Genomic DNA, 24,851 nt, shown 5'->3' with positions numbered 1-24,851 from the left:
TACTATAAACGAAATATATGCTCTTGTATTCAGAAATGAGGACATCAGAGGGACATCAGGTTGGGCAGTCTGGAGACTAAATCAATGAGGCTGAGATTATTTTTGGATGAGTAGAGGATGAATCGTGGATATATTGGAAAAGGAAGGTGATTATGGAACTGGCAAGTAGGAGGGAAAGAGGGAGATCCCAGAGAAGATTCGTGGATGTAGAAGGATGGCATGCAGAGGTGACAGAGGATGCTAGGGATAGGATGAGATGGAGACTGATGATCTGCTGTGGTCATCTTGAAAAGTAGCAGCCAAAAGCACGAGGCACTGAATCCATGTCACCTCCTTTGTTGTAAATCAAAGTGACAACAGGTGCACAGGAGGCAACAACAAGGCAACTTCCAAAAAGGGAATGGTGTTGCAGGTGGAGACCACAGACAATTACGCTCTCGTTATTCCTCCTGACTGACTTCTCTCCAGTTTTGAAGCTCCTCCTGGAGGTTTGCTGTGTCTCCGGGGATCTGGTGCGTCGTACGAGGAGAAACAGGAGGGGCACTATCACGTGTGGATGACAATATATTAAGAAGATGCTCTGGGAAAAAAAATGCACCAACTGCAAAACTACATATTTTTAATATTTATTCTGTTTCAATTAAATGCATTACATGGCCAAGGCCTTCCAATAATGATTTTTCTTACAAGTTAGGAAGTACAAAATAAAATACAATTAGCCTGAAGCTTAAAAAGCTTTATGGATAAGCCTAGAAACGTACAGTAAGTGGTTCTGGTTTTGAGAAATGTGCAGAATTGTTAAAAATGACAGTAACCTGTTTGAATACATGACAATGAAGCAATGAAACTAGTACAACAAGAGACCTGGAGAGCAGACATGCAGCTGTGCTCTCCCGTATTTACAATAAACTTCATTGTAGGAGAGCGAGAGCTCTCAGTAGGAAGTACTGCATGAGCCACAGACAGTACACTGGTTAGACATGAGAAGAGGAAACTATCTTCTTGCTAAACATTAAAGTAGTAAGAACAGGAAGAGCTGTCCAAAACATTGTGCATTATTTGATAAGAAATGAGCTAAGGTAATGAGAGAGCAGAGGCCTCTCGCACTTCATCGTAGCCTTTCCTCAGCAGAAAACCTTCTGTCACGTTTAGTAAAGCTTTCCTGTGCCGCCGTGTGGCTGTCAACAGGCCCGATAACACAGTGCAATGTGAGCGTGCATCCTCAGCACATCTGAGGTCTTTTGCAAGTTAAATCCCTGCAGATGTCGAGGTGCACGGCCAGAAAATACACCGCTCTAACGAAAAAGTAGAAACACTTAACAACTTTCACCGTGTTTGTGTAAGACTCTGAAATCCAGGGAGTCTCTCAGAGCGCAAAAGACTCCTGGATTAAAAAAAAGAAAAATCGTACAAATGGTAACAAGTGAAGCACCGACTCTGGCACACGTTGAAATGGGACCAAATGTTCACGTGGTAACATGACAACCGCACAGTTGTAGTTATCCACTCAGCATTCAAGCTGCTGAGGAGCCCTTGAGAGTTTCCCTAAAGGAGATCAATCAGGATTAATGATACAGCTAATGATCAGTTAAGGTAGGATCCACGCTTACATTCATCTATGACAACCTTGCGTTTTGTTACATTCTTTCATGTCGGGCCACAATGAATTTAAAAATTTAGACCGATTTAAAGATCCTAAAGTACTTGAGAGAAACTTAGTTTGTATGTTAGAAAAACAGATCGTGTGCTTTCTGCTCTGCATCCTACTGTAGTGTGGCCTAGTTTTTAATGCAAACCAAGTCATAAAATGTGATGGCTGTAGTTTCATTCATTATTACCTCCCCCGACACACACAAATCAGTGCTTTAATGCTCACGACACAGGTGCTACGGTGAGCAAGGTAGGACTGACATTTCAAAGGAAAAGGTAGCTGTGGCAGATTTGTTCCATTTTAGTATAAATCTACACATTGTACACATTTCACATCTTACAGGAGCCGCAACTTCCAGTTAAACACGAAGAAATGTTGAAATATCCTGACCTACTCTAAATGAAGACAAAAAAAATCATCTTCCCTGCATGAGAGTGGGACACGGTCACTCTGTTAGAAAGGGCCTACAGAGTTACAGAACAGAACAAACTGGGAAACAGAATCTCCCCAGTTCACTGTGGTTGCTTCAGAAGTTTAATCGAGAGCCAAAAAAGAAAATTTTGGGAATTCTTGAGTTCTAGAAAATTAGCACGTCTATTAAAATCTCATCACAAAGAGAGCTGAGATTTAATGAAATGTAGCGAGTTTGTTTAGTGGTTTCGAGCGCGCGCTACAATAAATTACATTCTGGGGACTTAACGCAGCGCTTGCTGCCTAGATTTTAAATGAAGGCAAAACGACATTAACACTAGAACAAGTTTTCTCTTGCATCTTCGTTCTAAAAAGGGGGAAAGAAAAAGAAAAAACGTTACGCTCCTCTATCAAAACCACGGAGACCAACAGAGCATGGACAGTCGGGGGGTTGAACGAGTTAGAGATGAGTTTTGAGTCTCTTCATGGGGTCAGCAGGTGATGCTGAATCAGTCCTGTACAATCCCCACTTTGCTTTGGTGCTTTCTGGGCCGGGCCGGGCCAAGCTGTGCCGTGCCGTGCCGAGCCAGACCGGTAGAGGGGAACGGGGCCTCCTCAGGAGAGTTCAGACTTGCTGAGAGCGATGGCCAGCTCCAGGTCTTCTTGCTCCTGCTGGGTGAGCCTGGCGAGTCGCTCCTTTTCCTCTCGCTCGCTCTCGCGCTTTGCCCACTCTATCATGTCTTCCTCGGTTGGATACTGCTCCATGAAAACAGAGGAAACAAAGAAACATACGCACACAATGGATGCAGTTTTGAAACTTTGAAAACCCACCAGCAGCAGACCTTTTTCCTTCAAAGTGGACACTTTGACTGATTTGTAATCACCATTTATGTGCCAGAAACCAAAGACAGTGAGTCAGGACGCACAATTGTAGGGTGCTAAAAAAAAAAAATCATGTATTGGAGTCTAAATTTGTAGTTCTGTGCCCATTCTGAGAAAGGTGCATCGCAATGAGGTCTAAAAGAAATCCAGACTTTTGCAGACCTCCCAAACAAATTACAAAAAAAGAAGAAAGAACAGGAAAGGCGATTGAAATTGATTTCCCTTTATCCAAATGAAAACAGTCCTCCCTCCAACATATATACCCTTGCAAAGTTCCTGCAGCCACGTGATCAGGGCAAAAGCAGGGACTGCGATGCTAGAAAAGCCTGAAGACAAACAGGCACAGCTGTAGGACCACAATCACATGCACTGAAAGCTCCACGGTCACAAAAAGAGTAGGAAGGAAACACAGTCCACTGGTTAAATTGGTTAATCATTGCAGACTGTGTAAATATGTTCATTATTCTTAACGAATGACAGACAGAAGCAACAGAGGTCATCCCACGTGCATCCAGCCATGCAAAGGAGAGTCTCCTAGCAACTGTTTTAGAGCCGATAATAACAGGTCACGGTATGAAGAACATGCACGAGAAGACGTGTACAGAATGTGATGGATCTGACAGAGAACATGCACTTATCAGTTTGCAGACAACATCCCGCCAATTCTCTTAAATATGAATGAAATCAAACATAAATAAGATACATGGAAAGAGAAATGGTGCTTTTTATTCCACAGCTTTAAGAAAAAAACTTCAGTCTTCTTATTTGTTTTTCATGTTAAGATACTTTAAAGGATCATTACAGAGTTTTACATGTTTTAGTTCATTTACTTGACAGCGCACCGCACTGTAGCTTCTCAGAAATGTGATTTCCTGGTTTCTTTGTATCCGTTTGTCTCGCCGGGTAACAAATATACACACAGAGCAACCTGTGGCCAAATGAACCTTCCTTGATATGAATCTATAATGATTAATAATGCACCTAACTTTATTACTGTTGTGCCCATGTGGTAATTTATGTAATTCGCTGAATTACAGTCTCTGTTTGCAGTGGCACTTTAATGCAGAAGTTACAGAGCTGACAAGCAGCAGAGGGGTTTTTATGGGCTGGGAAATCATCCTAAATGCAACACATGGTGTGGGAAGTTATCAACAGTAAGCTGAAGCACAGTCCAAACCTCTGATAAATGAACTGAACGTGTAAAACACTTGATCCTTTAAACTCAGGGGTTTACAGGTGGTGATGTCATGGATGCACATAGAAGCCGGAGATGGTGGCCTTGATTCAACACTTTATTAAACAGAGGTGTAAAGAAACACAGAGAGAATACAGTCAATCTGCTTCTCCACAACACACTGCTGACCACACGAGGGCTCGGACACAAACTGATGAATGAATGGATGGATGGATGAACAGAGGAAAGCCTGTATAAATAAACAGCAGCAGAGTAAAGGGGAAAGGAAACTTTGATGATTCGAGAAACGGTGGAGGCACTGGTGTAAGTCAACGAGAGTCAAAGACACAGTTAGTGCATGCAGGTCGGCGACTGACAGGTACATGCGAGGGTGCTCGCGTGACAGGAGAGGATCAACAGTGTTCTGATGTGATGCAACTTCACAGGTCATTTCCATGCAGCATTAAAAAGGGTTGAACTAATAGAACTACTCTGACCACCATGACCCGAAGATTAACCCACACAATCATCTTCCTCTTGGTTTCTTTTATTTATATTATTATAGATATATTAATTTTGGAAGCACATTAATGAACGAGAGGAAAAAGAAACCCCTCCACCATTCTTTGGGTTCAAGTTTTCACAGCAGCCTGCACTGATTTAATGTTTCGAGGCGACGTTAGGTGTTTATCCCAAATCAGTGATGTTATAAAACAGCAACTTACTGAAAAAAGTTTGAGGTATAAAGAGTATGAATGCAGTACTCTGCAGCTCATGAGTCAAGGTCAACTGATGCCACTATGCCCCATGGATGGGGAAAATTTCCCTGAGACAAATTTAGTGTTAAAAGAAGAATAAAAACTCAGATAATTACATCAGTAATTATAGAGACTCTAAACTTGCACAGGAAGTAATGTCAATGTGACAAAGTTGGGATGGCTAATAAAAAGCCAAATACAAGCAGCCTGTCATCTCTCCATTCACTGCCAAACATTCTGGTTTATATAGAATATATAATAAGAATATATAAATGCATCTATAATTTCTATGCATTTCCTCACAAAGTAAGAGTGCATCTTCAGTCATAGAGTTATATGAGGTGGAATCTCATTATGAATCCATAATAGAGCGGGTGAAAAGAAATGTTTACAGGGTTAGACAGCATTGTATTATTAACAATAGTCTGACATATACACAAGCAGCAGAAATGCAAAAGAAACCAAAAAAACCCAAAACAAAAATACAAGATTTACAAGATTTTATTGTTTTAACTGGGAGAAGCGTATGAATCACGTAACATTACAAGCCTGTGCTACCGTGTGACGCTTTAATAAGCTGGTTAGTTCACTTTAAGGCTCGTCACTGGCAGTGGATGGAGTGATTTCAAGAGCTGGCCTGATTTGTTCGGGGTTGTATCCTTATTGAGTAACTACATGTTGGTTTACAAGGAGGGGGGGAAAAAAAACAAAAAAACAAAGAGCGAGAGAGAGAGAAGAGGGTGTGGCTATTGACATTCAGGTGGAGGTGAGGGAGATGGGGAGAGGGAGTTGCTCACTTTGTCAAAGCTGGCAAATCCATCAGCTTCCCGTGCGTTGCGGCGAGGAGGGGAGGAGGGGGCGAAGGGGTCGGCTAAAGGATCCTTTGCAGGCAGGGAGGAGGAGGAGGAAGAGGAGGAGAAGTCTCCTGAAGTCTGTGGCATGAAGTTTCCTCGTCGATGGAAGGAGTCGGAGGACTCCGTTCGATTGATGGATGATTTCTTACCTGACAGGGCACAGACGGGCAGACTCAGCAAAGGCAGGTTTTATTTCATGAACACTGTTGGCACATCCCCAGACGTGTGATAGCTACACTGTTCCAACCGAACAGAGCTACAGGCACTTTTTGTTTTCTGGATAACAGGATCAACTGACCTGGAGGTGGAGGAGGAGGTCTGGTAGGCGTACCCGTTTTTGGCGGCAGGGCTGGGGGCACATCAGAGCTGGCAGGTTGGCTCTCTTCCTGGAAGAGGTTCCTGCTGTCGACTCCAAACTGCTCAGCACCATTTGACTGGAATGAAAAGGTCCAACCAAATCAAATATATCGATTACATAAGCAGGAAGGTGCATGAATTTACTTAAGAACAGTACAGAGGATGTGCGTCATCACTCGCAAGCTCTGTTGCACATCAGTAAAACCCCGATAAATAAAGGTACAGGTACTGTGGTGTAAACAGCAAGTGTGAAATTAGTGTTTCCACACCGAGTTCACAAGAGCTCTCTGCACAGTAGCTCAAGGCTGCAGAAGGCTGCAGGATTTACTACTATGCAGAGACAGAGGCATTTTTGTGCATATAGATTCCTTTCCATGCATACACGGGGCTTTTTATAGTTGCAAATATAAACCAAAACTAACATAAGACTGGATAATTATTTATTATATATGATGTATATACGATGCACGAAACAACGTGACAGAGGATATATTAAAAATCTGGAAATTACCTTTGCCAAAGCACTGAAATCTGCAAAGCCTCCTCCAAATGACTCATTACCAAACACAGCAGCAAACGGATCTGAAACATCAATGAAAAACGACCGAGTGCATGAAATCAGCAGCACTTCAATGCCTCATCCAGCATCTTATTAACAGAAAAGCACATTTTACTTTATTTATTTTTCATTATTTTCTTATTTGCTGCTATGAGTTCTGTCCCCAGTGGGTGGTGCCATGCCACAAGCTGTACCTGCATCTGAGGAGGCACTGACCGCGGTACCACCGGGAGCAAAAGGGTCATTGGATGCTGCGGTGTCCTTCTGAACACAAACAAACACATCAGACGTTTTTATAATCCAGCCTGCGTGGACAAACACGCTCACCTGTAACGTGATTTACTACAACTAGAGCATGTACATCAAACAAAAACGTAGCAGTTCCTCTTTTGGCCACCAGTATTTTAACTCTTTCTGAGCCAATAAGGGAAGAAAACTAACGTATTCTATAAGCAGAGGGCTAAGATCCAAACTTTGGGACTCATTGCTATAAATTAGTTTCTGCTTCCTCTTAACAATTTACATGTCAGCGATATTAACACATTTCTATGCATTTAAACTATTATACAGAATATTTTATATAAAGTATATATAATAAAGTGGATGATAAGCGTTCAGACGTACACGCTTGGTGCTTCTAAAATTACTGCAAACCTTTAGAATGGTAATAAAACATCTGGGACAAATAATTATATTCCTTAAAATACTGTCACAAAAATCTTACTCAACACACTGTAAACAGGTTTTATTAGCGGGTCTACTCACCACGGCCAGATCAGAGCTCGGCGGGGAGCTGCTAAAAGGATCCTTGTCTCCATCTTGAGAACCAAACGGGTCTGCCTCCTTTGTGCTGGTCATTTTGCCTCCAAACGGGTCTGAATCAGCTGTGTTGTTCCCTTTAGAGCTGAACGGATCGTTGGATGCTGCCGCTGGATTGGTGGATTTGGAGGCGAAAGGATCCGGACCCGCTGGTACGGCTGCTGTATCGTTCACCTTGGCTGCAAAGAGGTCTGGCTCCGGCACGCCAGAAGTGGTACCGAAGGGGTCGGCTGAAGCAGAGAAAGGGTCCTCTGAGGAAAACGGGGTGCTGGAGGTTTGTGTGAAGAAAGTGTCTGCAGCAAAGGGGTCTGAGCCTTTGAATGGATCTCCTCCAAAAGGATCTGATTTAACATAAACAGCAGGAGAAACATAATGAATAATATGACCCACTCGTCAGATTTGACATATATATATATATATATATAAATAAAACAATGCTGTGCTTGTGTGAGATTTATTGCTCATTAAATACTTTGAGCAGCACCTCCAACATCTGCTTTTCCAAAAGGATCTTCTTTGAAAGGATCGTCTACAAAGGAAAACACACCATCAGTCTGCCAGCGTTCATCAAGCATTAAAAACACTCTTTTTTCCATCTTGATTTTTCACGATGAGGTCTTACGATCGGTAAAAGGGTCTGAATGGAAGAAATCCATCTCAGGCAGGGAGGGAGGGCTGCCCTGTGGTGGCAAGGAGCGAGGGCCAGGCTGAGGCGGAGAGGGGGAGCTGGTTGTTTCTGTCGGCTCTGCAGGCTCCTGTTTGCTCTCTGGCTCTGGTGATGCAACCTGTCGCAGAGAGGCACGGCGCTCTGAGCATTACAGTGAATCATGCATTGTGGTTATGGAGGGGGAGGGGTTTTAACACCCATCTGATGATTTAACACAACTATCAGGTTACATCTTTGCTGTCTGCTGTCAGTCTATGCACTTGTCTGGCACGCTGCATGTCCAACATCTCATATCTGTTTCTGGTACAAACAGCTTTTCACAGACAACATTTCAAAGAAATGTGGGTAAAACAAACATCGCAAATGTCACACTTGATGACAATGAAAACAAATACTAATGATAAAAATCAAGAAGAAGAACAGAAGAATACAAGGAGTCACAAAGATGCTGTTTATTGGTTTCCATGGGTATCCTTGAATAAGTTTACCTTTGGTGGGGTCTCCTTAGGTGACTCCTTTGCATCTTCTGTAACCTCAGAGGAGACACCAGGCGCAGGGCTGCTGCGTTCCTGCTTAGAGAACAGACGCACAACTTAAAAGGACAGCATCTGATGTTTTTTTGATAAAAGCTTTGAGTTAAAGCGACGGAGTAGCTCATCTGGTTATTGTAATGTGTAGGTTACATGTTTTTGTTGTCGCTGGACAGTTTCCTTTGAGACTCACTTTGATTTTTTTGAGATTATCTGTGATGTTTTCCACAAGAACACGGCACAGTTGTAGCATGCATTAGGCTTTACAGCTGTCCACATTTAAAACTACTGTAAGAGTGCTTCTTATTATTATTCATGTAGTTTTTACCCTAACATTGCTCTCCCAGGGCTTGGCAAGGCTCGACAGACTGTACATATCAGTGTAGAGATCATCCAAGGCATCATGTTTCTGCTTTTCATCTTCCCCAGCTTTTGGACTCTCTTCGTCCTTCTCCTCTTCCTTTTCTTTCTCATTCACGCCACCTCTCTCCTCTGAATCTGAATGCTCTTCCACTCTCAGTTCTTTAAGGTCCTCCTGGAAGAGGTCCCTCTGGAAGAGGTCCCCATGGTGGAGCTCTGCAGCGGGGCCTGCTGATCCATTGACCATGACAGGAGAGCTGTCCTCAAGGGCTCTCTTCCAGCTGAGCTGAGCAGTCACCGATCGCTCCTCCACCTGAAGGTCGTTCAGATTCTGTTGGACCTACGTGCCAGAAGAATAATTTTTTAAAAAAATGACACGATTAAAGAGCAGAGACAACACTTAAACACAGATATGATGAATTCTGTAGCCAGTGTACACAGAAAGTACAGCATTAGGAACACACTGGTGGAGCCACAGCAGTGTTGCTCCATCTGTCCACACAGAAATTCTGGAAGTGCTCAGTATAATCACTGCAGCTATTATTCATGCGTTTGGGTATGTAACAGTTGTGCAGCCTGCTGATTACAGTCGGAAAATAACATTTCCATCAGCTGCGTAGGTGCCAGAAAATGAAAAAATTTTTCTCTGCAGACATGCTGTACGAAACCAGGGAAGAGCTTTTAACCTGTGCAACTTGTGTGAAAGAGTCACGCACAGACTCCTGAAGAGGAGTGAGCTGCTCCTGGGCAGCCTGGACCTTCTCCTGAAGTTTCCGGCTCTCCTCCTGCAGAGCCAAAAGCTCCTCTCGGGCCTGGACCAGCTCCTCCTCATACTGACATATCCTTTGTTCCTGCTCCTCGTGCTCTGACTGCAGAGATGAGATCTGAAAGGAAAGTAACCAGAATTCGAGGTAATTACACAGCTCCTCAAAAGGTTACCAAAAAAAAAGAAGAAGAAGGAGGCAACTTACAAGTTGGGTCTCCTGGTTGGTCTGCTGTCGAATGTGAGTGAGCTGCTCCTCCAGGGAGGCCTTCTGTTGGTCCAGCTCATCTAAAGCATCTTGAACCTTCTGACGCTGAGTCTGAAGTTGCTGCAATACTTCGGTTTCCTTTGCCACCTCATCTTGAAGGTCCTGTGGACATAAAGTCAAAGGGGGGAGGGAGGGAGATTCAATAACAGAGAGGAAGTGAGCAACAAAGAGACTTTGGAAAACAACCTTTAAAGTTACTGATTTTTGGAAAGATAATAGTAATAATAATAAGATAATAAACTTTATTAATCAGGGAAATGTAACTGTTACATCAGCTCAACAGAATAAAACAAGAGAAATGTGGTAAAATAAAAGATTAAAAAGATACATTCACATAAAATGTAAGTAGATGGTTTTATGAAGAAGGTGAGAAAAGAATAGAGAAGAAAAACTGGTGAAACCAAGTGAAGGTAAAGGATTTTAAGAAATAATGTGCACTAATGCTGTGTTACAGTGTTACAGAGTAACCACATTTCTAGTCTAAATACTAACTTTTAATACCATTCCTGAAAAAGCTCAATCGGCTGTTATATGTCAGCTTGCCGGAGGGAGAAAGGCTGACGTCACAGTGTGGAATTATTTTCGTTTACAGGCTGCAGATCGTTTTGCAGCTCAGTGAGTCAGTGAGATCGTTAACATCCTTTCAGCAGCGGCTGTCGCTGAAAGGACAACGGCAGCTTTTAATCTCTATACTAATATCAGAAACAACACAAAGTGCTTTAACAACAACATGTTAAGGCAGAATAGATTATGGAAATAAAAGCTTGTGCTTTGCATGTATTTCTCTTTATTAAAATTCCCATGTTGGAAAATTTGTATTTCCTTGATTCTTAGAAAATCACTTCCTGTTTTGAGGCTGGCTTTCCAGGGTTTGATTTCAAAGGTGGTACGACTGCCACAAAACCCATTCTTAACCTCTGGGGAATGCTTGGGTATGTGCAGTATACCACGTCCAGGAAGAAACTCAGACAATATAAATAACCAGAAGCACTCGCACATAAGTACAATCGAGTGCAGCTACAAAATTCAGCTACATCAACTCCTTCGATACCACCCTCGCACTCAGACTCATTCCTAAAGAACTCTGCAGCCTCGCCCCTTTAAGCCAAACAGCTCCCAAAATAGAGCCCAGACGAGGCAGATCAGCCTCTTCCTCTTCCTCTCCGAGTATCATTAACTGCATTTCTGAACAAGCGTCTCAGACTGCAAATCAAATGTGTTATTGATCTTCTCCTCCAGAACATTCAGCCCCATAAAAGTGAGCTTACCAACCTGCATTTGTTTTGCTTGTTTGTTGGTTTTTAAAGGGAAAACAGACAGAAATGCACACGTGCGTTTAATGCATATTAACTGTGCTCCAGCAAGAGTTTTTGTAAACCAGTGATTTAGAATACAGGTAAAATCTCACAAAGAGACCTCACCTGCACTTCGGTGCTGCGCTGTCGGATGGCCTCCTCCTTCTCCTTGATCTCCTCCTCCACAGAGCTCTTCTCCCTGGGGTTGCAGCAAAGGAGACAGGTGTATTTAACCACCAAGGAGAGCACCAGCCCACCAAGCCCAAGCCAGCTCTCTAGTGAGCATGCTTTACCCGGCCCCTGAACCACCACCAGCTCCTCTCCCTCGGCCACCATGATGTTCTCCTCGACTCCCAACTTTACAGAAGAGAAAGCAGCATCAAGTCCTGCAGCGAGAGCAGGTGTGTGTGAGCGCTGCGCTGTGGGCGACTGCGAGGATAAGTGTCGGAGAAAGCGAGCACGTACTTGCTCAGTCAAACGCGTGGGAGAAAGAGCGAGAAGCAGATGGCTGCTTCGGGGATGGAGGGAGAAAGAGAGGAGGAGGGACGAGTGATGATCTGCCGACCTCCAACATCTATCATCTGAGCCGTCCGTGTGCTCATCCTCTCTACGCTTTTTCAAGCATGCAGCAAGAGGGAAAGAAGAGACGGGTGGGGTAGAAAGGAAGCGTCATAACTTGTGCACAAAAGATACTTCAACTACCTTTAAAGGAATCCTGTGCTTGTGTTGAGTGCTGTGGTAAGGTGTTATATAAACCATTAGACACAAAAAAAGGGCCTCGCTGACATTTAACTCTGTTATTGAATATAAACGATTACTCTAAGGGATTTTATGCTAGTATTTTCAGCTCAAAGGAAAACTGAGAACAATTACCAGAAACGGGAAATAAAGAGGAAGCACATACAGAGGTAAAGAAAAGATCCTGATTGGTAGGGCTGTGCGATATGACCAAAACCTCATCTCCCGATATCAGACATCTATCGTCCGATAACCATATAAATCACAACAATGTAACATTTTCTGTAAATTCTGTGAATCTCGGGCAGCTCGACTTGCGTGAAGTGTTTCCAGCTGCGCGTCGTGTAGCTGGAGTCGAGTGTTTTAACCGATGCATGAAATGATGCATTTTTAGACATAAGTTGTAACGGCGCCGTTTTCTTTGTGAGTATTTATTACACGGCGTGCTGCTGGCGGCTCTTTTTACTTCTCATCCATAAATAATCTGCATCTTTCACGTGATTCAGTTTATTTTGAAAAGTCTCAACAGGATCTTGAGCTTTATTGTGAAAGTTTTATGTGGAACATAAACAAGCGGACGCGCGATGGCGTTACCGTCGTTGTTGCTAACGACAACGCATAAAAACAGGCGCTTGTCCGTCTGTAGTGTGGTTATATTAAATATAAGAGAAAGAGAGAACTTTAATAAATTAATAATAACTCCAGTGACCATCAGAACCATGAACAAAATATTGCTGTAAACAGTTTATTTTGCGACACCACGAAACAAACGATAGCGTAAAATGAAACGATAGATGTTTTTATATCGTCATCAGATATATCGTTACATCGAACAGCCCTACTGATTGGTGTTTTTACTTAAACATGTTTTTCAGTAAGTATTTCTGCTCACTTGTTCTCTTACATTTGTTTTTGGTTCAGTATTTTTCACACAACCTTAACAAAACTAACATTTTAATATTGTTGTGTGAAGACACAAAAGAAATTATGCCTCAGTTTAACTTATTAAAAAACTATTCTATCGCTCGCCACACAACAAACACACAACTCCCCTGATAATCTACGAGCTGCAAATGCAAAGGGAACCGTTCCCAACTTCTACTCACCCATCAGCATCATCGTCATCATCACTGCCAACCTCCTTATCCTGAACAGAAGGCTGCTGCCCCATTCTGAAGCAGCAAAGACGCTTCATCTTTCCAAACTCTTATTAAATAAAATCTGTCCGCAGGTGATTTCTAACTCAGTTTCCATCCTTCTTACTTCAAACAGCTGTCGTCTAGTGTGTGTGAGATTCTATGTGTGTTTATTGGAAGGCAGAGGTAGGAGAAAAGGCCACTTTCTCACTTCTCCCTCTCAGTTTTCACGAAAAGGGAAGCTACGTTCTGTGAAGTATGGAAATGAAATCCATTACTATGACAACTGCTCAAACCAAGACTCCATGTGCAAAGCATGCATGCAAATGTGCAGCTGCTGCAGCTTTTACTTAAAGGTACATCTGGCATTTAAGATCATGTGAAGTAAAAAGGCAAAAGAAGGTAAAAACATAAAGTCTGGAATCAGGTCGTGTCTCAGGATCTCTACTAAGTCAAGGTTATGACTTTCAGAAAAACGAATCACCTTGTTTTTGAACCGTTCTTTTTGCTTTGATCACAAAGGCAAACCTCAGGTTATGCACTGCTGCCCTCACATGGCCCTGTGTCGTTATCATTTTAAATCTATTGTTTTCTGAAATGTTGCGAGGCCTGCAGACCCTGATGTACCAATGTTCCCGCCAACATGCTTCACTGTGCGAAGGTTTCGGTATTTTTATTTATTTACAATTTTTCCATTTTTGCCAAAGAGTTCAACTACTGTTGTCACATCTACATAGAAATCTGTCCTCTTCTCAGTGATCTCTGGGTTTTATTTGTGTCTTTCCATTCACACCATTTTAACTTGTGCATTTCTTACTGTGGAGACAAAGACTTTAACAGGTGACTGGTGCAGATGTTATGTTGCTCCCCTGGGTTTTTTAACCTCCGTCACGACTAAAGGTTTTGCTCTCGGTGCACTCGCCTCACCACGCCCACTCCAAGGTTGACTGACAACACTCCCATCACATTTTTCTCTACACTGCTTATTGTAACGTGATTGCCTACAAGGTCTTTGGAAATTATTTTGTAGCCTTTCTAGGCTTCGTGGGTCTCTTTGAAGCTTCTTTTAAGATCCCATAAAAGTTGTTATAATGAGGTTTGTTCACATCAACCAAACTTAAAAGATGTGATTTAACCATTTGAATCAGGTGTGTTGGATCAAGGACACATCCAACACCTGCAGGTTCCCCCTCTGCTTCATCGGACTTAAAGTGGCTTTGGGAGTTAGTAGCGCTGAGGTTCCCTCTGCACTCTGAGTGACCGCAGAGTCTTCAGCCAAGTGCTATTATTGTGTGTCATTATTTCTGTTGTGTTTGATTATGATTACTACTTAGATTACATTCAGACAATGCAGATAATCAGTGCAGAAATCCCATTAATCCCAAACAGTTTACACCCTCTCCAGGGGTGGATCTAGAGAGATTTTCTTAGGGTGGTATGGGAATCAAATAGAGTGGCCATCTCTTTACACGTGCAGGTGTTACATTCTGTTATATATATAGTTAAAATACATCAAATGGAGTAAGTTCTTACTGGCTTTCAGTTCAGACCCTTTCCACCTCTTGTCTTTTTAACCATCTGCTGCTGCAGTAACACAAGTGTTTATTATTTTTACTGGAACTTTGGCTGTGCTCAAAGAAGTGCGAGTGTGTCCCTCCTGCATACCTGAACCAGCAGAGGCTCACAAACACCCAGCTTGAACCCTTCATCTTTAGGCCAACAATATAAACCACCAATGAAATCATCTCCACCGCCATCACTCTGTTAATAACATGTAGGTGTTTGCCTTTTTTTTTTTTTCTTCTTCTTTAAATGTGAGGAGAAATGATTACCTTTGTAGTTCAACAATCTCGTTACTCAGTGAGTCCAGCTCCTTGATGGCAGAGAAGTCGGCTGCTAGGTTAGCTGCGTTGTTCTGGTGAGGACAGGAAAACTCAATATCACCAATAAGAAAGAAACACCCACATTACTGATATGCAGATGAAAGTACTAGAGACCAGCGACTCATTACAACTCTTAGCACAAAAGACAGTCACAGCATAAATAAACAAATGAACTACACTAACGGCTTTTCATCAAGTCATCTACTGTTAGAGGCTCAACAGGCAGGACTTGGGGAACAGCGGTTTTAAAAGCAGCCTAGCTGATACCACTTAAACTATACTACTGAGAATTTAAAAAATCTAAAACGTCTTCAAAGCCTTGATAAAAACACACAACCACAGAAACAGATACAGCGATAAGAGTGCATCTCAAAAACTAAAAACAGTAACCTTTGTTTCTCGTCAGCTTCCCTCAAAAGCACAAGGGCAAATGGAAACTAAATATCAAATTCAAATATTTAGGATAAAACTACGTCAGATAAGAAAAGAGGCAACCTGTTGAGAGTTATGAGATGCACTAGACTGTTTCTGATGAATCGCACTCACTCAGGATTGTGTCAGTGCACGTGAAATGGATGAAATGCAAAAATGCAAAAAGATGAGGTAAAGCAAAACTGCTGCAGAGAGAGGAAATAAGAAACACACACAGCTGCAAGCTTAACAGGAAAAATACACAACACACACACGCGCACGCACAAACACACCAAGAGAAAAATACATCACTGAAAGCCACAATTAAGACAAGCAACATAATTTATATCTAACAGTGCTGATGCAATGGAAAATTATAATAAGTCACTGCTGTAAACAGATGGTGAAAACTGCAACCAGAGTCTGTTTTAAGCTATAAAAAAGACAGCTGCTCCAATTCACTATCAATCAGTCTCATTATTAAGGATCTTTCAGCGTCCATGAGATCAGTTTTTGTGCGTTTTTAATTCTTGAATTGCAAGCGATTGCTGGGTTCTTAAAATCAAACCAAACACTAATATTTGGTGATTTAAATATCTGATATATCGGCTGATTTAGAAACTTGTTTTATCATCACAGAAAGCTGTAGATAGCTCGTTTATGCTCAGATCAGCGAGTTGTTGTTTGTTTGTGGTGTTGCCAAACAACCACCGCATTCTTCTTCCTGCTAAGGTCATCAGATCAGAGGCTGCTGGTGGCCCCACGCGCTCAATTTAAAACTCGTGGCGATCGGGCCTTTCAGGCAGCGGCAGCACGGCTGTGGAATTCTCTCCCACTGGTTTCACGCTGTACAGAGTCCACTGGTTCTTTTAAAAAGCAGCTGAAGGCATTTTTATACAGGCAAGCTTTTAATTAATTTGTTGTATTTTACTGTTTTACATTGTTATTTGTTGTATTTCCATTCTTTTCATTTTTCATTTTCTTTGTTGTAAAGCACTTTGTGATTTTTATCTGCGTAAAGCGCTAAATACATAAATTTTACTTACTTACAAAAGGGAAATTACAGAGTGCCCTCTGGTGGACAAACTATGCAACATCAACAGTCATAACACAGTTGAAGGGTGCTGCTCTCATCTTTAGCTTACTTACAACTAGGGCTGCACGATTTTGCATAAAATGAGAATCACGATTTTTTGGCTTAGAATTGAGATCACGATTCTCTCACGATTTTCTTTTCCAGTATAAATATTTATTGCGCCTATTAACTGCACATCAACTTCGTAACAGTTGAGACTGAACATAAAAACAATAAATAAACATTTAAACAACAAATGTCTCACGTCGTTGTTGTCTTTTTATTTATTTATTTATTTATTTTAAATCGTTGTCATTTGGAAATGAGATCGCACATAAGTATGAATCGAGATCGCGATTTTCTAACGATTAATTGTGCAGCCCTACTTACTACATTTTCATTTATTGGCTGTTTTATCTAGAAACCGATATATGAGGAAAATGGCTAGTATCAGGCCGTTATTAATATAATAACAAATAAAATAGTAACAGCCTGGAAGCATTTATTTGTAAATCCTAGGTGACTTCCTTCTCGAGTTACTGCATTCACAAGATTTTCAGGAAACTTGACCTCTGGCCTTCGTTTTTAATAGTAGCCTTACAGTATCAATAAGAAAATGCTACATCATCTCGTTCTCAAGTTATTGTGTTCATTAACTGGATGTTCGTGCCGATTACCCGTCTGGCCCGTGTGGTGATGAACCTTTTACTGCTGAGGGGTAAAAAGGACCCAAACATCACTAATAATTATTCACAACTCGAGTGTTGAGAGCGACTCACCTGTTTGATGTTTTGTCTGTCAGACGGAGGAATCATCTCTGGGGACAGATTTTGTGGAGGGTCTAAGCCTTTGGTCAGTTTCAGATTAATTAGATAAAGCGCCAATGCGAACTGCTCTCGCGTCAGTTTCCCTATGTCTCCAATGTCACAGAGCTCCCTGAGGGGAAAGAAAAAAACAAAAGCACACAGGTTACATAAGACAGTAACGATTTATACTTCAGGCAGTGCCTATTTTTGATGGCCAGGCTAATCATTATGTGAGGGAAACCAATACACACAGAAGCTAATCAGCCACATGAAGATAAAAATCCATAATAAGATCATCTGCTGGTCGTGTGCATGAACACATAGTGCACTGCTGCATTTTGCAACATTCAATTATAGCTGAAACTAGAATATGTTTTTACATTTCACTTATTATAAATAAAGTGTAAAAATGAATGTTTCACAGATGTTTTATGAACATTGTATCTTTTCTAACCATCTATGCTATTGTTAAAACACATAAGCACCTTATTTTCCAACACTATTATTTCTCTCTAGTGTAAAATAACTATTTATCTACTTCTTATGACACGTCTCTCTGCAAATCATCCTTTGTAGCACTTCATGGAGTTTCTTCCTCCTTTTTCCTTCGTTTGTGTGAACAGAAGAGCAAAGTGCACAGGATGCGTTATGTTGCACAAATTGCAAAGCTCTCTGAGGTAAACACGTAAAACAGAGTAACTGATTCTTTGAGTAGAAGCTGGACAGAGGAGTCAAAGGAGGAGATTTTAGTGACGGTACTTACCAAACCCGTGCGAGTGTAGCGGAGGGCAGCCCGGTCTTGAGGAATATATCTCTGACTTCAGGGCCAGACACCAAGCCATCCATGTCGGCGTCCGTCTTGTTGAACAGCTCGTCGAATTTCGCCTTCTCTGCTGGCGATACTACCCACTGTACAGAGAGAGAAAACAAACTTAACCACACTCCTCGCCACTGCGGGAACATTCAGAACAACTTACAGCAACGAGAGATTCACAAACCTTCGCACTTCCTCTAGTCTTTTTCTTTTGAAAAACACACTGAACTAGCCAGTTTGAAATCATCGTAACTGTTGATGTACCAGTGTAGTAGTAAAATAATACTTCTCAGGCACTGCACTCACAGGAGAGGTGGAGCCTGTACTCACAGGGGCAGCTGCTGGTGCTGGGACAGGGGCAGGAGCTGGGGTGGGTTTAGGAGGGTGGGGCATAGTCTTAGAGCCAGCGTGGGAGGAGCGACTGTCTTTGACAGAGGGGGGCGAGGGTAACAGGGGCATCACGGGAGGCACCGAAGGTTTTTTCCTCTTGGAGGGTGGCACCAGGGGAGGCGGTAGGGACATGGGAACAGGCTCCCCCTCTAGAGCTCTGTACACCAGATACATAGCCTGGGAAAGGGCAACAAAGTAATGAGAAATGATTACCCAGCATCCTGCAGTTCAGTCTTCACACTTCCTCCTCATGTCTTGGATCTTTTCGATTCAGAACTATAGAAATAATTTAAGATCCTATGACTCAGTACACAGTTGAACAACCTAAAGTGAAACCAGTTGTGAACAAATACTAAAACCTTATTTGTAATATTAACTCGAGTCTTACCACAGAAAACTCATCTCTGTCCAACATGCCGTCTCTGTCTATGTCACTGAGCTCCCACACCTTCAACACACAGAGATATTATTGATGAGCATCAGTCATCACAAAACTGCAAAATAACAAGTGCCACACCGCCAACTCGCTACAGACTCTCACTTTCTTTTGACGCTTTAAATCTTCCGTATTAAGCTCCAGTGTTACTGTATGGTGTGGTTTCTATTCATTTTTCACTAAAGCAAAAACTTGAAACTAACATCAAAGAGTCCTGTTTGAGAATCATACCCTGCCCAGGATGTCCACCGGCAATTTGGAGTTAAGCAGGACGGGCTTGACCTTCTCTCCCGACAGCATCCCTCCTACTGGGCCAAGACTGTCAAAGATGGAATCGAACTTCATCTTCTCCTCAGGCTGGAAGAAAAATAAAACAGCTGCACGATGAAAATCACTCTAATGGAGGCATAGACTGATGTGCAGCTTAGGCTGGTCAGATAAGGTCAGTCTTATACACCTGTCCAAGTCAACAAACATTCAAAGCCACCACGTCTGTACGTGGGAACGTTCTGCAAACACAGCTTTGCTTTGATGAAAAACATCCCGTAATTCTTAGTCTTTAATTTCCTTTTAAACTTCAGTGGCTTTTTCTTCCCCATTTTCATTGCTTGTAAATCTAATTTTGCAAGCTGCATATTGGCTTCATTAAAGCATGTTGTGAATCTTGTATGTAAAAAGAGCTCTTTTCCTCCTCTTTTCTCAGCTGCTCCCTTTAGGGGTCGCCACAGAGGCCCGACATCCCAGCCTGTCCCTAACATCCTCCTGTGTCACACCAACCAGTCTGCACATCCTCCTCTTTGTGGTCTGCCTCATTTCCTCCTGCCTGGCAGCTCCATATTTGACATCCTTTGTCCAGTATTTCCACTATCCCTCCTCTGCACATGTCTACATCGTCTCAGCCTTGCTTCTCTTAACCACTCTTAAAGCCTGAACCACGGAATAATTCAGAGGTTTCTTTTTTAAACTTGAGTTTTTATTTAACCTTCTGAGATTGTTTTAAACTAAATATCAATGTGAGGGTTTTTTTTGTTTTGTTTTTTTATTAGTGTCATTTATGTAACATCCAACATTTTGGTGCAATTTATTGGCCACAGTTTTTTGTTTTTAAACAAAACCATTTTGGGGCGTTAGGCTTAAAAAACCCATCACACTGTTGATGAAAAGGGTTTTACAAACTCGTGTATCAAATATGATAAACTTGGTGTTACAAAGTCACATTGTCTCCGAACCCTTTGACCCGATCTGTCCGTTTGACTCAAATTATGTCGCTGATAATGAAAAAATGAGGATCTTCAAACAATATAAACAGACTCAAGACGCTAACCAGCATCTCAGCAGCAGAGAAATGTTGGCCTTCAGCTGCACATAGAGAAAAAAGAAGATCATTTTGGTACTTCTGATTCATGCTTATTAACAAGTAGCACTGGGATTGCAGAACTATACATACTGCTTAAATGATCACAACGAAAAAATATGATGCTTCTCTTAAGGTAACAAAAAAGGAGATAAAACTAGGAAAACATGAGAATTAAAAAAACAATCACAACTATATTTAGACAAAAAGATAGCACGTTGGAGCGCGCCTCACCTTGACAACCCAGGGAAGGTCAGCAGCCCCTCCTCCTGCTAACAGTGGGCTGCTGCTGTCATGCTGGAGATGAGCACAAATATTTTTCTATTTCAGTGTTTGCATTAAAAATACATTAAAGAATATTTTTAAAAGCCAAGACCAAATACTAACAGTTAAAGTTGTTTGTAGTGAAACAAGCACCTGTGAATATACCACAGATCTACTGTATTGGACTTCAAATAACCAGCAGTGACTTTAATAGCAGGCACAGTGTGGATTTATAGCACACAGGAGCAGACTTACAAATTTCGGGGGAGGAACAGCCACATTAAGACTCTTGAGCGCCACCTCCAGGCCATTCTGAGCACAAGCCACCAGCCGCAGGGCTATGAAGAATTGCTGAGGGCAGAAGAAGAAGAGTGACGTAAGCCTGGTGATGATGAACATATTTCTGAAGGAGTTCACTTTGGAGCTACTTGACAGTGTGCTGGTACCTGCTTGTTGAGTGCTCCCTTTCGTTCAGAGTCTGCCAAATCCCAGATCTAAGGAGACATTTACAGATAAAACATCTGTTAGCATTGATGAGAACATTAAAGCTAACAGAGAGCTGCGTCTCCACTCACCTTCCCAAGGACCAGGTCAGCCAGACCTGACCTCTTTAGGAACAGAGCTGCATCAGCTGCTGCCACTCGCCCGCTGCCAGTCAGATCAACCTACACACACACACACACACAGACACACACACACACACACACACACACACACACACACACACACAGACACACACATTAAAGCTTATCTCATCTTAGAAACTATCAGTATAACAAGCTAAAATGCTAACAAAGACAAAACTCTTAGCTTCGAAAAAAGATGGGGAACAACTGAAAACCATGAAAATCGGCTTTGGAGCCTCTGAGTCATTTAAATCAATGCTGGTAATAAACCAAAGACATTTTCTCAGCAGTCTATTGGCTTAGTCGTCTTTCATGAGGCTCAAAGGGAGTGCTGCTGACATGTTGGGCAAAGGGAAACATTATTAATTCATTGAGGTACTTCCTTTATTGGACACAGGCACTGAAACTGATAAAGAGAAGTGAGATCACTGCTCGCTGCAAGACAGCAGTATAAATGCAGGTTTAGTTTGTGTGCTGAAACTACAAAAACCACATCCTCTCATTGGAAGATTTTATTTTTTTTGATTATCTCCATCTCCATCCAGAGCCATTTAAAGCCAAACTATGCAGGAGTTATATGCACACACACTGTAACCCATGGGAAAGATACAATGGCATACCTGACGATAGTATTTGTCATAGATGGGGTTTCCACTGGAGAGCTGTTTAAGGAGAAAGAGAAGTATAAAAATTTAAAACAGTCATTTTTACCTAAATTCAAAAATGTTCCTTATAACAATCTAACACTAATCGTTCAAATGATTTTTCAAAGTTAGCTCTGAAATAACCAACAAGAGTTTGACATCCACTGAGCCAGTTAAAGAGCTGCTTGTTATAAGTATAGCCACTGGCCAAATGTGTTAAAAACAACTAAAAATTACTTTAATGACTCATTTAGTAGAACGTTTTACCATTAAAGAAGCCACAGTGTGACTGCAAAACCAAAAAGTTTATAATGGCTGTGTTACAGGTGGGATAACAAATAAAGACAAAAACAATACAGCATCTATGACAATGAGTAGCAACAAGGTGCAGCAGTTTTCATCATTAATAAGTCAGCTGCTTATAATTACAATAAATCCAACTTTTACTCTTAACAAATGCCTGAAAAAAGCGATTTCTTAAACTTTCCTACTTCCTGCCATATAAGCACATCAAATATTGTGTAATTTTGCTTAGAAAAATCCGTATTTATGCAGCATTGTTAATAATTACCACAGTCTCCCCCCACTAAAATGAGGCAGTTATTTTGTCTTTTTGAGTTGAAATAAAACATGTCTGAAAATGCTGACGCACCTGAGCTGTATATCTGGTCAAAAACAAGCCACAACCTAAATATATTCAATTAATACAAAGAGAAACTGTTTAAATGTCACTGAGGCTGAGAAAATATCGCTTTTCCAAACAGCTGTTTCATTGAAAAGCTACTCTGCATTTCCTCGTAAAGATCTATACAAATACTCTGGAGAATGGATGGATGACTCAGAATACACCAGAAGGTTTATGCTGAGTTGCATGCACAGAGAGTGATAACTTTTGTGATAACTTCAGGATGCAGGCTACATTTCCTGGGGCCCCTTGGTCAGCTTTAGGCATTTACAACAAGGCGTCACTCCAAAGGCAACAGTTAGTCTGGCCTTCTGTCATGTCCTCCCTAAACACCCCTCTTTCCTCTGTTAAGAAAAATGTCTACCGTTGGACTAAAGAGGAAATAAAGCAGTGCTTCCTTATTTGTGTAACTGAAACTGACAACTGGTTGTTTGGTTTCAAATTGGCAGGTGCAAGAAAGCGAGGAAAGGGATGGACAGTAATTGTTTCAAGTGTGAATCAACCAGGGAGTGGCTGGTCAATGGAGGCTAAGGCTTTCAGACACATGTGAGATTACTCTCTACTGTAAAACAGACTTAGACCTGACACAGAAAACAACTCACGCACACAAAAAGCAAAGTTATCAGTCAGCTTTTTCACCCACCAGTTTACAGTGAAATAACTGTTGACACACACATATCTTTCTCTAGTCAATGCAACTTTTTTCTTTTCCCCTATGACACACAATAGTGTGCCTGGGACTGTTGGCGTCTGTAACACTGTGGTCTTTGTACTGGTGACTTTAATTGAGCACTGAAAAAACACCCCTCAATCATCCCCCAGCTAGCCCATACAAAACTGCAGCAGATAGCCAGAAACATCAGGGCGCAGGAGCTGGCGGGACAGGCTAGACTGTTCTAGAGATTATAACCACCCATGGTAATAAAGCACACTGATGTCACTATCAACACCAAACATGAGGCGAGTTTGGGGATTATCGGGCATCTGACAGGAACACTTGCAACAAGCACTGGTGCCTGACAGGCCAATGAACTCCCACAGCTCCCAGATAAACACAGGTTTTAAGCCATTTGAGAGACAAGGATCTCAAAGCTGCTCCTGGCAGGCAACTCTTGTCTGTTGCTGGAGGTAACGGCAGCTCAGGTAACAAGTCCACAACTGAAAGCTGCTAATTTAACCTGCCCGTAGCCTCCTAAACAACACAAACACATTCTGACGCTACATTATTTAGAACTTAATTTAGCTAGCAGCAACTGTGCAACCGTTTACCACAGTAGAGGTGGCTAGTTGCTTGTACAATTCACTTCCTCTTGCTAGTTACAACATAACAGCTAACGATATGAGATGTTTTCTCTATTAACTAATTGTTAACAGCAGCAGCTAACAGGGTAACTGTTAACGCTGTCCACTTTTGAAAGGTCACAGGGGGGAAAGACACCAAGCCAATCACCGAAGCATGTTTACTTCTAATAATAGCAATAACAAGGCAGCCTATTCAGTCTAACCATGTAACAAAGCTACATACGAGGCAAGGAAATCCAACACATAGGCTACAAGCTTTACTGTATATAGCTTGGGTGCTTTATCAGAGAAAAACAATGTTAGCAGAGGCTGAAGTAGCAGAAATGTGACAGTAGAGCCACAGCAGAGCCACACATGGGCAGCCCAACACCCAAATAGCCTGCAGCAAACCGGGGCAGCACTAAATACGATTAGAAAACACCCGAAAGGAAACGAAGACGAGTAGCGCTAGCTTACACGGTTTATCTCAACTTTGATAAAGCGACTCTAAAACAGCCCAACACTGGTCACAAACTAGCTGTTAGCTAGCAGGCTAGCTAGCTAGCTACGCCCTTACGCAGTCCCCAAAGAGATTAGGAAGAAACTTTTCCCAGTCACAGCAGGGCTAAACTTCCAAAAGAGGAACCAGAATCAAAGAAAGCCCGCGATTCTTTCAGCCAGACTTAACCGACGCTGCCGAAACATCTCCGAGCGTAACAGGCAGAGGGCAGAAAGCGTTTGCTGTCGTTATATTTGAGTTGTAAGACAGTGTTACCTGAGTAAGAGACAGACTGGAAGCCATAGTGTTTCTGTTTCCCACCGCTTCCAAGCTGCGCTGACGACAGGCAGCGGTAGAGGCCGCTGAAAACCCTGAAGCCAGACCTCAGGGACCGACCTCCCCTCGGAGCTTCACCATCCCTCCGTCGCTGCGAGGAGGTGCACAAATAACAAAAGCCAATG

General features: G+C 42.1%; 1 protein-coding gene across 7 annotated transcripts; it reads right to left on the bottom strand.

The window, feature by feature from the left end:
• Nucleotides 1-610: 610 nt before the first annotated feature.
• On the bottom strand, nt 611-24,791 carry eps15 (epidermal growth factor receptor pathway substrate 15). 7 transcript variants are annotated; one of them, XM_085397490.1, is made up of 25 exons: nt 24,667-24,791; nt 21,902-21,943; nt 21,231-21,320; nt 21,102-21,149; nt 20,911-21,006; nt 20,626-20,688; nt 19,269-19,394; nt 18,990-19,049; nt 18,518-18,778; nt 18,161-18,306; nt 17,371-17,527; nt 15,055-15,137; nt 11,475-11,547; nt 9,994-10,155; nt 9,739-9,906; nt 8,991-9,362; nt 8,621-8,704; nt 8,088-8,250; nt 7,938-7,994; nt 7,412-7,806; nt 6,841-6,910; nt 6,599-6,669; nt 6,029-6,164; nt 5,674-5,879; nt 611-2,818 (listed from the first exon to the last, which is right to left on the bottom strand). In XM_085397490.1, the coding sequence occupies exons 1-25, from the start codon at nt 24,691-24,693 to the stop codon at nt 2,678-2,680; spliced, it is 3,297 nt and encodes a 1,098-aa protein (XP_085253616.1). In that variant the 5' UTR covers nt 24,694-24,791; the 3' UTR covers nt 611-2,677. The 7 variants fall into 7 exon arrangements, with proteins under 7 accessions (XP_085253616.1, XP_085253615.1, XP_085253610.1 ...); XM_085397489.1 differs by having other exon boundaries at nt 9,709-9,906; nt 18,542-18,778; nt 24,667-24,790; XM_085397484.1 differs by having other exon boundaries at nt 9,709-9,906; nt 24,667-24,789.
• Nucleotides 24,792-24,851: the final 60 nt, after the last annotated feature.

This window comes from Rhamphochromis longiceps, linkage group LG23 (genome assembly GCF_057381845.1).
Source record: "Rhamphochromis longiceps isolate RC_006_pf linkage group LG23, R_longiceps_female_GT1.1, whole genome shotgun sequence".
In the NCBI taxonomy this organism is placed as follows: Eukaryota; Metazoa; Chordata; class Actinopteri; order Cichliformes; family Cichlidae; genus Rhamphochromis; species Rhamphochromis longiceps.
The sequence above is the reverse complement of the archived record's forward strand: the minus strand, read 5'-3'. Positions and strand labels throughout refer to the sequence as shown.

What these genes read in the sequence shown, in the direction of transcription:
- eps15 (XM_085397484.1), bottom strand. Translation starts at nt 24,693, where the DNA reads ATGGCTTCCAGTCTGTCTCTTACTCAG. An exon ending in GAGATTGTTGAACTACAAAG is followed by an intron (nt 11,548 to 15,054) that starts GTAATCATTTCT and finishes CTGCAACCCCAG; the next exon opens with GGAGAAGAGCTCTGTGGAGG. An exon ending in CCAACCAGGAGACCCAACTT is followed by an intron (nt 9,907 to 9,993) that starts GTAAGTTGCCTC and finishes CTTTCCTTTCAG; the next exon opens with ATCTCATCTCTGCAGTCAGA.